The sequence below is a fragment of the Salminus brasiliensis genome, chromosome 2 (genome assembly GCF_030463535.1).
Source record: "Salminus brasiliensis chromosome 2, fSalBra1.hap2, whole genome shotgun sequence".
Lineage (NCBI taxonomy): Eukaryota > Metazoa > Chordata > Actinopteri > Characiformes > Bryconidae > Salminus > Salminus brasiliensis.
Genome location: NC_132879.1, coordinates 43,579,735 through 43,593,694, shown reverse-complemented (window position 1 = coordinate 43,593,694; position 13,960 = coordinate 43,579,735). Strand labels below are relative to the sequence as shown.

Here is a 13,960-nt window from a genome sequence, read left to right as displayed (position 1 = left end):
CCAAGTACAGTGGCACACACCGTGTTAAATCCTTACCCTCCTAGTGTCTGAAGCATTGCTAGTGCTAGGGGGAGCTGCAAATGGGTGGGTTAATTGGCAGTAACAATTTGGGAGAAAAAGAGGAAATGTATATATGTATTAATAAATACATTAAATACAATAAATACTTTTCACTTGTACCCAGTACAGAAAAGTTTAAATTCAAATCTTGACACAGGGAGCAGATGAGTCACCCCATGTAAGATCTAATATATAACTGTATGTGTGTGTGTGTGTGTGTTTGCACGTTTACAGTCAGCAGGCCCAGCTGCCTCTGTCCTCAGCGGGCGTGGTGTACCCGGGCGCTCTGTCCATGGCCGGAATGCCGTCACCCCAGATGCCCTCAGAGCACTCCAGCATGTCCAGCAGCCCCGAGCCGGCCCCACCAGTCGGCGGCCAGCCCTCTTACCTCAACATAAGCAAGGGAGAGGAGCCCCGCATCAAAGAGGAGCTGCGGATGGACGAGAGCAACGGCGACGCATACGACGACTTCGACTACGAGGACGAGGACGGAGACTTCGGCAGCGACAACGAGAACCACGTGACTCAATAAACAAGAAAACTGAGCACAGGGACGTCCCGCCAAATCACCCGGTCCCTCACTCCTCCTCCTTCTCCCCCCTACACACCCCCCCCAGTCCTGCCCTCACCCTTACACACCTCCCAGTCAGGACTCTTGCAGAGCTATGCCACTCATTCAGGAGCCCGAATACCAGCAGCAGCAGCAAAGCAAAGCACAGGATCTTTCAATCGAAATGACTGTTACACTAATGGAGGGTCTTGGTGAAAAGGGACGCGAGGCGCCTTTGCCACAACTTCTGCTGAATAAACCCGCTGTGGCAAATTCGTCACGTCTCCATTAAGCTACAGGACCGAGGAGAGGAACGAGGATGACCTTGCTGTCAAGGAGAAACTTATTCTAAACAAGGACCAGTCAGTCGGCCCGTCAGTGACACTTTAACTTGGTGGACCTGCTTGTCTATAAAGAGACACTTTTAAAACTTTTTTTTTTTCTGGGTTCTATAATATTCTCACTCAGGTACACGGTGCCAACAAGTGGCTTGTGAATGTGATTTGTTGTTTTTGTGCTACAGTTTTAATAGAGAAAAAAGCATTTATTTTCCTGTTTCAACATAAAGCACCTGTTAGGAGTAACAACGAATTTTATTCCGTTTTTTTATTATTATTATTTTCTTGCGCCCTCTTCGCTGTACTCCTAGCTGAATCTCATTCCTTTCCCTCCCAACACTCTCACAAACACACATACACGCTCATCTTTTTTCAAACGAAAGGACACGGCATTCCGAACAGCACTGGACGACAGACAATCCCTCCTTCTGCTCTCCCTTGCTTTTTTTCTTCATCTTCTTTCTCTCGAGGTGAGGTGGACTTCGCTTCATGAAGTCCACTGAAGACACGTCTCAAGCAGAACTCTTTCAGAGTGTGTGAATTTCTCGACGTCTTCACTTAAGTCACAAGCGTACATTTGTGAGCGGGTGCTTTTTGGGCTGGGTTTTATTAAGTGCAGACAGATGCCGTGCTGGATATTCAGGCATTTAAAGCCCCTGACCGAGACTCTGTTCCACAAAAGGAAGTGAATCCAAACCGCCCGTTCCTATGAGAACACAAATTGAGATCCAACCTGTTGGACCCAGGCACTTGGCCCCTCCCCCTCTGTTCTTCATTCTTTTCCTAAACAGACTGTTTTTGCCATTACCCAGAATGCGGAGCCCCTTTGCTCCATTCCAAAAGAAATACTCACACACACACACACACACAGCCTCCCTAGAGAAGGGTCTGGCACTGAATGGTCAGCTGAACAGAGAGAAAAGACGGGCTCACTCAGTTCCCCCCAGGGCCTCAGAGCTCTGTTTACTGAGGGAACCTCCAGAACGTTGAGGAACGCGGGGTGTGTATGTGTTTGTGTGTGTGAGTGTGAATGTACCCCACCCGAATGTTACCGTCACCCTCCACACAATCTTCCGTCCTCACTTCGGCCTCTGTGTCCCCTTTTCTCGCACATAACCCCGTCTGTGCGTCCCTCCAAAGATGCCTCTGCTGTCGGTATGGCAGCAGCTTGATCGACAGCCAGCATCTCAGCCCCTACACTTTCCCCTCTTTCTGTACACCTCAGCATCTCATCCACCTCCCCAGACACATTTCAGAAAATTAGTCTGAATTGGTCCCTAGTCCTCTCTTAGCTCCCAGTCGGTCCCCGGTGTCCGGTCGGTGTCCCAGAAAAGCCAAATGGCGAAAGCCAAGCTTTTGCCCGCACTCTTAAAGGTACTGTCGACGTCAAGTGTTAGTCCAGACGGCCGAGCTCTCTCGCTCTCTCGCTGCAGTCTGCGTGTTCAGCAGAAGGTCCTCTGCCGAGGGTGGGTGGGCCGATGTCCAGCCCTGTCTGGAACACACATTGTGTTTTTTAGTTGTTGTTGTTTTTGTTTAGAGGTTTTTTTTTGTTTGTTTTTTTTGTTTTGTTTTCTCCTGCGTTTTTGTCTCCATGACGACGTCACTCTGCTGTCGAAGTTCTTGAAGGAGGAGGAAGTTTTGAGACTCTGCATGTCAATGTTTTTGTTTATATTTGAATACTGTATTTTATTTTTATTCAAACTGCCTCTAGTGTAATAATATTATTAACAATAATTATAAGGATGGTCAGCATTTTTTTTCTCTTAAGTTTAGTAAGTTATGTACAGTATAATTTATTTTTTGCTCTCATTTTGGTTCTCCTTTATTATTATTTTTTTTAATTATTACATTATGAAAAACTGTGCTTTATAAAGCATTATATTTAGCTGGTAGGTATCTAGATCTAATTACTCTGTACTTTCATTTTGATTTTTTTTATTTGTGAGTTTTTGCGTTGTATTAATCCCGTCCCTACGCTGGTATTTTTTCGAGAAGTGATCACAAGGAACTGCTGACATGAAGGAATGAGAGACATTTCTAGCTTTTTTTCCTCCTCTTCTGTGCATCGTTCATGAACTCCGAGAAAGAAACCCATTTCGTAAAGCACTAGGACTCTGGACAGTCAGAGGAGAATATAAGAAGAACATTTTTTATTTGTAATGGTTTATGTATAATGTGAAGTTTTCTATTTCTTTATTTCTCTTCCTTTTATCAAGCTTAAAGAAAACAGTTCTATTACACCCCATTGTCACTGAACAAAAAACTGAGCCTGGCTCACGTTTACTGGGATTTTTAGTCCTTCTGAGCACCCGGTGGAATATCACTGGTTCCGACAGAGGCATCTGTAGTCCAACAGTGTCATGTTAAAATGGCATTAAATCAGCCAAAACACTATGCTCCGAGGAACTACTAAGAGGCATTGTGGGATGTGTGGTTTTTGTGTGCTCCAGTGATGCTCCACCGAATGGTCATATTAGATATTAGAACATGGCTTTGTTTGAGCTCCACACAATGGCAGATCTTTTCTCAGTCTTCAGCCGTGGTTCCTCTCCCTTGCTCTGCATCTGCAGCGTACTGACCCTCACTGGACAATGGCCCTCAGCCCTCACAGTCACACGATGTTAGGTTAGCGACCATCCTTCCTTGTACTATTACCATAGCGTCCCTTTCAATCAACTCTCCAGCTCCGCAGGGCCGCTCACCACAATCACACTTGATAGGAATCCAAGTGCAGAAGGATGGACTAGCTGGTTCACAGGCGGGGCCTCTTGCTGTCAATCAAAAAAGGCCACACCACGAAAAGCATGGACGGTGACTTTTGCTACGAATTATAATAATAATAGATAAGACAATCAAAGTCATGTGTGGAGCTCTGAACAAAGTAATGAAAAGAAGAAAAAAATACTTAAGAAACCTATCTTACCATCTCAACTTGAAAAATCGAGAAAGATAATTATGTAAATATAACATAGAGTTATAGATTTATATTTTGTTCATAACACAGTGTAATATAAGTTGTATATTTCTTTTTTTTTCTCTTTTATTGATGTTATTCATGCCACATTAAAAAAGCAGGAGTTATTGTACTCTTCCAAAAAAAACAAAATGAAAAAAAAAACAAAAAAAACAATCAAACAAACAAACAAAAAAAACAAGCCGTGGATTGCCACCATCTGTTCTGAGTTGACGTTTTTCAGTATTATTGCCGGTCTAGGCTCTAATAAAGACAGCAATGTGTTCTGTACCCCTGCTGGTCTCTCTGAGTTCTTTCTGACAGCCGCCTCGTTCCAAAGGCGGGAGTGACCGCCCAGCGTCCGGCACATTCCACCAAACTGCGTCATGACTTTGAAATACATGCAAAGTGCTTCTGCATCAGGAAAAGCACTAGTGGTCCGGCAGCGCAGGCCAAATGCTGCTCTGCTGAGGGAAATTACGCACTTTGGGATTAAATCTATTTTGTGTGTAAGACTTTATTTCATTTGGAATAGTGCAGAATCTGCGTGGATTATAAACATTTATTGAAATATGTTGAATTAGAAGAGCTGGTTAATGCAGCTTGAGCTCTTTTGGCGTGAGCTGTGTCTTCCAAGTGTTTGGCCGAAGACGAGCTTAGTGGGGAGAATGCAACAGAAGCAGTGACATCTTAAAAAATGCAAGAAATAAAAAAAAATAATAATACATGTATGGTCCATTACAGATTCTTTGTATAGATGCTTACCTGACATTCAAATTAATATTTATTAAATGCAACTGAACTACTCAAACCCTAATCTTAATCTAGCCCTTACATCTAACCCTAAACCTAACCCTAAAAGGTTAGAGGTCAGAGTTCAGTAATGCAATAGATCTTTAGTTAAACATGAGTTGAATGCATCTATAAGGAAGGTTTGAGACTGACATTGTACAGTCATTACAGCATTACATCACATTACAGTATATTAACTATATTAAACTAATGAACTAACTGATGAGGCAGTAATTGCCTTTGCAAATAAACAATGCTGAACATTGTTTTTACCTGCTATTACATGTAGCTGAATTGGTACTGACATTGCTGTTCCAGTGGAATGGGTGGTCAGGTACTTCTCCCCTCAAAAGAAGTCTATGTCCAATCCAGGAAATACACAAGTCACCGCTGACCAGGAACCAATGCCTAAAGCAGAAATTTCAGGAAAGCCTGTGTTCATTTCATACACATTGTTTCTAACTACATTCAGTTTTCAGAGTGGCATACACTGATCAGCCATAACATTATTGCCACCTGTCTAATATTGAGTAGTTCCCCCTTTGTGCTGCCGCAACAGATCCGACGATTCAAGGCATGGACTCAAGAAGATCTCTGAAGGCATCCTGTGGTCTCTGGCAGCAGATCCAAGTCCTGTAAGTTGATGTGAGGTGGGGCCTCTATGGATCGCATCAATGAGTTTTAGCTGCCCGTGACCCTGTTGCTGGTTCACCAGTTGTCCTCTGTTGAACCACTTATGGTAGGTACTGACCAGGTACTGACATACCAGGAATACATCACAAGACCTGCCTGATGTTTTGGAGATGCTGTGACCCAGTCATTTAGCTATCACAATCTGACCTTTCCTCACATGCTTGACCATTTGTTCTGAACTGACTGTTCACTTGCTGCTTAATACATCCAACCCCTTGGCAGATGCCACTGCAGATGAAGATAATCACCTCATGTTTCTAAGTTCACCTCATGTTATGGCTGAAGCTATTAAGAAAATGGCTCAAGCTATTCCCTGCAGTATGCTCTGTATTTCCCCTGTTTATAGCGTTCATGGTCTGCTGTATTGCATAGTCTTACATTTTGCTATTTTTAAGCACTTTAGCTCGGAATCTGAGACAGAAAGAAGCAGAACATTCACTAGTTAAAAATACAGGTTTTAAGCAGTGAGCTAAGAGTGATTATGAATTCCCTTTTGCGATAAAAAAAGGTTTGATATGGTTTTAAAGTGCACTGTTCACTTCTCAGTCCATATATGGAAATTAACTCTAAGGAGGCATTCGAAGTGTTTCAGCTGGGACTGCTTTTTGAACAAGACACAGCACAGGCCAACCCAGACAGATCAGGGGTCATTTATATGCATCATAAGTAAGAAACAGTAGGATATGAGCTCTCTAAGGCTAAATATAATGCAGTGTATATTACAACTGTAAGCACTGAGGTTGCGTTCCAGTTCGCACACTATAACACTAATATGCTACAACTAGCAGCTCCATTGACAGTGCATTAATTCGTTTAGTGTGTGTAATTTGATTTTTGATTTGTGATTTGTGATTTAATATTCAAACTTTGTTTGGGCCACTTCATTATTGATTCCCAAAAAATATGTACTTGCAGGTAAGTGTACAATCTTTTTACAAATGCAATTAAGTTATTCTAGTTTTTTCATATTTTCCATGTTTTTATTAAACATGTTTTGATTAAAAACATAAGCAACCTGACTGCCTTACAATACATTTTTTATTTTATCTTTAACTTAAAATAATAATAGAAAATGGGGTCAGCATTTTATTATAATTTTATCATCTTATTAAATATACTATTTCTGATAATCTTGGAAGTTCAGTACTATTACAAGTACTATAAGAGATTCAGTACTATTAAAGGTTCAGTACTACTTGAAATTCAGTATAATTACAAGTTCGGCATCATACAAAGTTTAGGATAATTATTTTACAGTCAGGCTTATGAGAAATGTATTAGAAATTATTAGAATTTAAGTTATATTAGAAGGTCATTGCTATTTAACATTCAGTACTATTGCAAATTCTAATATGTTCTAAGATTTTTAAATATTCAGGACTATTACAAGTTTACACCTAAGAGTTTTCTGTAATTAAGTACTATACACTTGTTAGTTAACTTCTGTAAATTCAGTCCTAAACACCTATTAGTTTACTTTTGTAAATTCAGTACTATCAGGAGTATTAGAAGTTCAGTACTGTTAGACATTCAAACCTATTATTTTACTTCAAGTTCAGTACTATATGATGTTAAGAATTATTCAAAGAAGAAGTTCAGGACTATTAGGAGTTCAGGACTATTAGGAATTCAGGACTATAAGAAGTTCAGGACTATTAGGAGTTCAGGACTATTAGGAATTCAGGACTATAAGAAGTTCAGGGCTATTAGGAGTTCAGGACTATTAGGAATTCAGGACTATTCAGAGTTCAGGACTATAAGGAGTTCAGGACTATTAGGAATTCAGGACTGTTAGGAGCTCAGGACTATTAGGAGTTCAGGACTATTCAGAGTTCAGGACTATTAGGAGTTCAGGACTATTAGGAGTTCAGGACAATTAAAGTTTAAGCACTCTCTATCAGAACTTTTTTATTTACAGTAGAGACAGAGGCGGCAGATCAGAGCTGTGAAGTGGGCTTACACAGTAGCAGCGGAGTTTCTGTTGTGAAGTGTGGTGAGGTTCTGCACCCCGTGCTGAGCTAAGAATGTAAGCGAGTGTTGCAGACTAAACACAGAGGGGAGAGGAGGGACAGTCTTGAGAACAACTGGAGTCTTTAAGTAATGAAGTGGCAGTACATTGGGTACTGTAAATATTTGATTTGTTGCCTACAGCAAGGAGTGTGTGTGTGAGCATGTGTGTGTGTGTGTGTGTGTGTGTGTGTGCTCGTGTGTGGAGGAGAAATATTTCTACTTTTTAAACGTAAACAGGGGGGCTGGCATAATTCTGATCATGTATTTCCGTCATGTGTTTGCATGCTTATGTTTCATGTATATTTACAGTTACTGAGTGTGTGACAGAGAGAGAGAGCATGTTCCATAGGTTTGCTGCCACAGCTGAGTGTGGTGTGCAGATTTGTACCGTGGGTGTTTGGAAATTGAGTGAAAACGATGTCACATTAATGATTTAAAGTAGGTAATAGGATGTGATGTGCCGCTGAGCTGCCAGCTAAGCTGAGTTTAAGACGCTGTCTTAATGTATTCATGAAGAGGAGGGATTAGAGAGAGCACTCAGCGCTCACACACACACACACACACACACACACACACACTCACAACCCCCCACACATTTAGCACTCCAGTCTACACAACCAGGGCCACACGCACACATGCCTGTGTCCACACACTTACATACACACCACACTGAGCTACACACGCCTAACAGTGACTGATTAAAGGGCCAGATGTTCGTAATACTAAACACAACCTCTGCCGTCGTTCAGCTCCAAACACCAAGTGAACAGCACCACCTGAAACACCACCTCAGTGTATTAAACCTTAGTGCTCTTTACTCCCAGACAGGTTCCCCACTCCAGCGTTCTCCTGCAGCAGTGATGTCTGACTCATAAGATGAGTCTAGATGTTGGGTGAAGACCTTTACTACACTTTGAGCTTTTCACAAGTGAATCTCTTCAAATCTCTTAAATCTCTTCAAAGCACAGCATTAACACTGACTTCTCTTAAAGTCTGTATCTGGCTGTTTGTTTAATTTTTATATGCATTATTTACTTCTTTATTATTGATTTATTAGAAGTATGAGTGTGACTAACAACTCCACTGTACAACCCCCACTAAACAGAGCTTAGGTAAGAAGTAGCCTAATGCAACATGTATTATTTTAATATATATGTATTTGAGTCTATTACATTTGATCATTTAAAAAAATAGTCATTTGAATAACAATAGTTATAATTTGAATAACAATCATTATTGTTGAATGTTTAGTGCTATTAGAGCTTTAGTTCTATTTGAATCTCAGTACTATTATATGTTCAATATTATTAGCACTTCAGTATTATTATAAGTTCAGTACTAGTATATAGTCAGTACTATTAGCACTTAGTATTATTCAAAGTTCTGTGCTATTATAAGTTGAATTCTATTTCAAGTAAGTATGGTACTATTATAAGTTCAGTACTATTATAATTAAATTCAGAACTATTAGAAGTTCAGACTATAGGTTGTGTACTATTAGAAATGCAGCACTATTAGTTCAGTATTAGATATAAAGTATTATTAAAAGTTCAGTATAAGTTCAGTATAAGTTCAGTATCATTAGGGGTTCAGTACTATTAGCAGTGTTATTCTGTTGTTGCTAATTAGTGTCATAAATTTAGTACCATTAAAACTTCAGTACTATTAGACCTTAATAAGTATTGTAGTTTTAGTATTCAAATTGTAGGACTATTAGACATTCATTACTAATAGACATTCAGTAGTACTATATGACATGGACTATACTATAATTATTTGTTATTATTAGGTACTATGCATTATTATACAGCATGCACCCTTACAAGCTCTGTATGTTAATGTTATGCCGTATTAAAGTTCAGTATTATTAAGTTTAGTACTAACAACTTCTAAATCTAAAAGTGATATAAGTTACAAGGACATTTTTATAGTGGGTGTACAAAAAAATGTTATAAAGGGAATTCGAAGGAGTGGAGAATAATATTGGCCTGATTATGGAAATGATTTGTTTATTGAATCAGACCACTGACTGACATGACATGTTTGAAAGAACCGATTCAGTTCAACTGAATTAATCATTTGATCTGCATCTAGAGCTGGATTGAGTAAATACCAGCATTCAGTCTGCACGACCCCAACACCCCCCAACACACATACACACACACACACACACACACCAGAACGCCTCTGCTGACGTTTTACCGTTTTACAGATTTCACTGTTGACTGTCACGGTGTTGTGTCGCGACGTTACAGTAGTCTGACATGAGAGAGAGAGAGAGAGAGAGAGAGAGAGAGAGAGAGAGAGAGAGAGAGAGAGAGGCATGTAAATTGGTGAGACAGAAGTGATGCTGGCTCGGCTCCAGACAGCCCGACACGCGCTCGCTTATACTCACTGACGACATGATCTGCGCGTGCACACCATTAAACCCGCACAGACTTCATCAACATCTGGAGCGCGCGCCCCTGTACAACCCGTGTACTCTGTATATCCTTCCTTTTCTCTCCATCTCTCTCTTTCTCTCTCGCTCTCTCTCTCTCCCTCTCTCTTTCTCTCTCGTTAATTTTTCTCTCTAAATATTTTACTCTCTCTATCTTTCTTCTTTCTCCCCAGGCTTTTTCTCTTTTGCCTTTTCTGCCTCTTCACATGTCTCTCCCTCTATTTTACTCTCTGCCCATCTCTTTCTCTCTTAATCTCTCTTCCTCGCCCTCTCTTCCCTTTTTACAATCTCTCTTCATGTCTCTATTTAACTCATGCCCTAACTCTCACTCTTCTATCTCTCCCACTTTCTCTTTTTTACTCCTCCCACATCTCTCTCTCCATCTGTCCTCAGTGAGAATAGTAATGCTCTCTCTTCTGACTTTTTCCTTCCCTTCATCTCTCTCCTTTTTCATGTCTCTATTTTACTCGTCCCGCATTTCCCTCTTTTCTCTCTTTATGACTGTTTTCACCTAAAAACGCAAGTGTAAACGCACCCAAGACACATTTAAATCAAATACAGGTCTGATCATGCAACCCACTTCAGGAGGTGATCTGAGACGCATTTGAGCCACTTGTTCCCAGATAACATGTCCGTGTGGGATCTGCATGGGTAGCCCAACTGGGAACCATAAGGTTTTTTGTCCATGGGGATCCCCACCAGGGTCAGTAAATGAGACCAGGAGGGATTAAATATGGGCCCCATCCGGGTTGTACACTGCATGTGGGGCCAAAATGGGACCACGTGAGTCTTAGGAACAATACAATATAAACAGTACAAACCCACTCAGAACCCACATCCACCTGGAACCCACCTAGCCCATGTTCTACCATGTGAGCCCCACAAGAGCATGTTGGCTGGGATTGCAGCCGAGTAAACGCATCAGTCTCTCCAAGATTAGACAGCATTAGACAATGAAACACCAGTAAAGCGAATTTGCATATTCCCTCCCACACAACAATCAGATTTCAGTCTGACTAACTGGAGACGTATTTGACTACTGAGTGTTAATGCATGTTGGTAAAATCTTAATAAAATTTAGATATTAGTCACATAAAGTGACCAGTGTAAACTGGGTCTCTCTCACTCTCTCTTACTTTTTTATATCTCCCATTTCTTTTCTTTCACTCTTTCCCATCTCTCTCCATCTCTCCTCAATAGGAAGAGATGCTCTCTCTTCTCATTGCTCTATTTTTCCCTCTTTCTCGCTTTCTCTCTCTGTCTATAAAATTGTCCCTCATTCCAGCCCTCTCTGCAGCCCAGGCACAGAGATTCAGATTGTCCAGATTGACCCCACATGTCATTATTCAGTTTCTGTTCTCCTTCACTGATGCCGCTGATCAGCAGACGACATATTGCAAATACCTCTGAGCGTCGAAACAGCAGGAAAAGCTCTCAGTACAAACGGTGGTGTACAGGTGTGTGTTGCTGTCTGGAGAGCAGCTCGAGATGAGAGGCCTGCATGTCGGGCCTCTAGTCGTGTTTGACCGAGTCGATTTCTGCAGCATTCTTCTGCACCCATTAACACCCGCGTCCACACATGCTAATATTATGCTAATGAAATGCTAATAGCGGTCGGCGCTGCTAAGCAGGCCTGCTGTCGGGAGTGCTTGTGAAGACTGGGTGGGGTCAGTCACAAGCTGTAAACGGAGTCCAAACACAAATAAATAAACCCCTAAGAGCTTACGGGGAGCATCGCTGCATGATAATGCATCCTGGAGGAGGCCAGCCGGCCACTGGTCGGCATAAACAGTTGCGTGATTTATACAGAGGCCCTGGACGGGGATAGTCGCTCTTGCTAATGTCTTTAGATAAGGCTGACATGCTTTGCGCAAGGCATGTGTCAGGATTTGGGGATTTTCTGGAGGTTGTGAAGATCTCAGTGGAGCTGTGCTGTTGGTTTTCGTTCTCCTTCTTTGGAGTCTGCTTTTTAAGGTTGAGTGTTTGGCACAAGGCCAGGTCCGAAATAGCTGGGGACGAACTTGTGAACAGCGGTGTGCGTCAGCTGTATGGACCTGGGCTGACTGGATAGGTGTGTGTGTGTGTGTATGTGTAGAGATGTGACCAGTCCAGAGTGTTCTTTCACTGGCAGTCTCCTGGATCCCCTCAATGTCCTGCCAGGCAGCCACAGGATGCCCAACCATTCAGGACGTCTAGTCCAGAGTCACCATGGCTGCCAGTGGCTCCCAAAGCCCACTGCTGACCCCTTCAGGCTTAACAGAGAGTGAGAAAGAGAACTAGACACACACACACACACACACACACACACACACACACACACACACATGAACAGAGAAAGAGAGTGAGAGACAGAGAAAGCCCAGAGAGACCTTTTTATATAGGATATAATTTATGATTATTTATATAAATAATAATTTGGGATACGTATATTGAATTTTATTCATTACTAGCATTACAAATGTGGTTATTGGTGTTTATATGGTGTATATATACATAATGTGCTTACTGTAATACAGTGTCGAGAGAGAACATGAAAGAAAAACAGGAATACACATAACATACAGTAAAAAACGGACAGTGAGAGAGAGAGAGAGAGAGAGAGAGAGAAAGAGAGAGAGCGAGAGAGAGCTTTCCCTCCAACTGTTGAGTTGTTTTTCTCTCCCTTTGCTTCCTTTCGTGACAGTGCGCTGGAGCGCATCTTTAATCTGCCCCTGTCGCCTCTTCGCTCATCGCTCCAGGATGTCCTGGCCGTCTTGCTCAGGCGCATGTTTGTTTGCCGTTTGGCAGTACGAGCCAGGCCTCCGGCGGGTTTAAGGGGCTAAAGAGTCGCTGCCCTGAGCACAGTGACCGTTCCTGCCAGCTGCTGACTTCAAGCTGGTGTTGAGATTTGTTTAATATTCCTTCTCCTTCACATCCTGCGTCCTCATGCGGAAACAAAGCCTGCAATATTAAAAGTCTCAGTTTAAACTGAACACACACTTTGACATTAACAACAATACACAGATTTCAGGTTATGCTAATAGATCAGTTCACAACCCAGATTGCTAACAAGTGGCCCAGTTCTGACCCACTCTTAGGCTTTCATTCGGCCCACATTCTGCCCTGGAATGATGGCCATAACTTCATACGAATCTGGGCCAAAACAGAAATTGCTGTTCAAACATTTCACATAGTTGGTTATATTTGGTCTGCGTTCAGCCCAGAGTTCAAATGCCATAATAAACCTTAAACATGGCTTCCATAGCTGGGTCTTTTTTGGCCCATAATACACGTACCAGTGCCATAATTGACCCTGTTAGTGCCTTAACTGGACCGGATTTGGTCCAGGACCGTCTGCTATCTGGGAACTGTTTGACCAATGCTGTGATTATGCAAAAAATAATGTTTACATGGGATCAGCGAAATAATCCTGATTCTCTTATTTCTTTTCTTTGTATTTGTAATGTGTTCTCGCAATGTAGACAAACAGATCATGTATATTGTATGTGATGCAAAATCAATTAGGCTGTTAATCATATGACCAGATACTACAATTACTAGTCAGATTTGAATTGCTGTATTTAAGACCTCACCCTGATTAAGGAATCCAGATCCATTTTTTAACAGCTTGAAAAATTATATTTTCTATATATTAAGGTAAGTATTAGAATGCATGTAAACACCATTAATGCCACAACAGTGTTTACAAAAACATACAAAACTGCTGCATATACTGTGTAAATAGGCAAATGATGACATCTGGCAATTAAACACTTTAAAAACAGTATACTGTATATGCATGAATACACTGAACAGCTTTACATTTCTACTCATGACTTATTTTAAAACACTCCTGACAAAATATTATTATTGTTAATGAAACCCACTCAACGTTTACATGGTTTTATGTACCAAAGCATAATTCATTATAATTTCCCATGACTGTTTTCAACCTCTCTTTAGTTTAGTTTGTGGTACTGTACCTTTAAGGCTAAAAACTGTTTTTTGACCTTTATTTAAATGATCAGATTGAGATAGGAGGCATAAGTTGTTTGACTTGTAAGTTCATAACAATACAGATAAATATGAACTGATCAATAATTTTCTTTACATACAAAAACAATCCAGTGCATGTGTCTTAACGC

General features: G+C 41.2%; 1 protein-coding gene across 7 annotated transcripts in view; it reads left to right on the top strand.

Annotated features, from left to right (window-relative positions):
* sox5 (SRY-box transcription factor 5) overlaps window positions 1-4,192 on the top strand; it is a 262,222-nt gene extending 258,030 nt beyond the window's left edge. For all 7 annotated transcript variants that reach the window (XM_072672872.1, XM_072672870.1, XM_072672871.1 and 4 more), the window contains one exon: window positions 295-4,192. In XM_072672872.1, the coding sequence (XP_072528973.1) occupies window positions 295-592 (298 nt within the window). In that variant the 3' untranslated portion in view covers window positions 593-4,192. The remainder of the gene's footprint in view (window positions 1-294) is intronic.
* The last annotated feature ends 9,768 nt before the right edge of the window (window positions 4,193-13,960 follow it).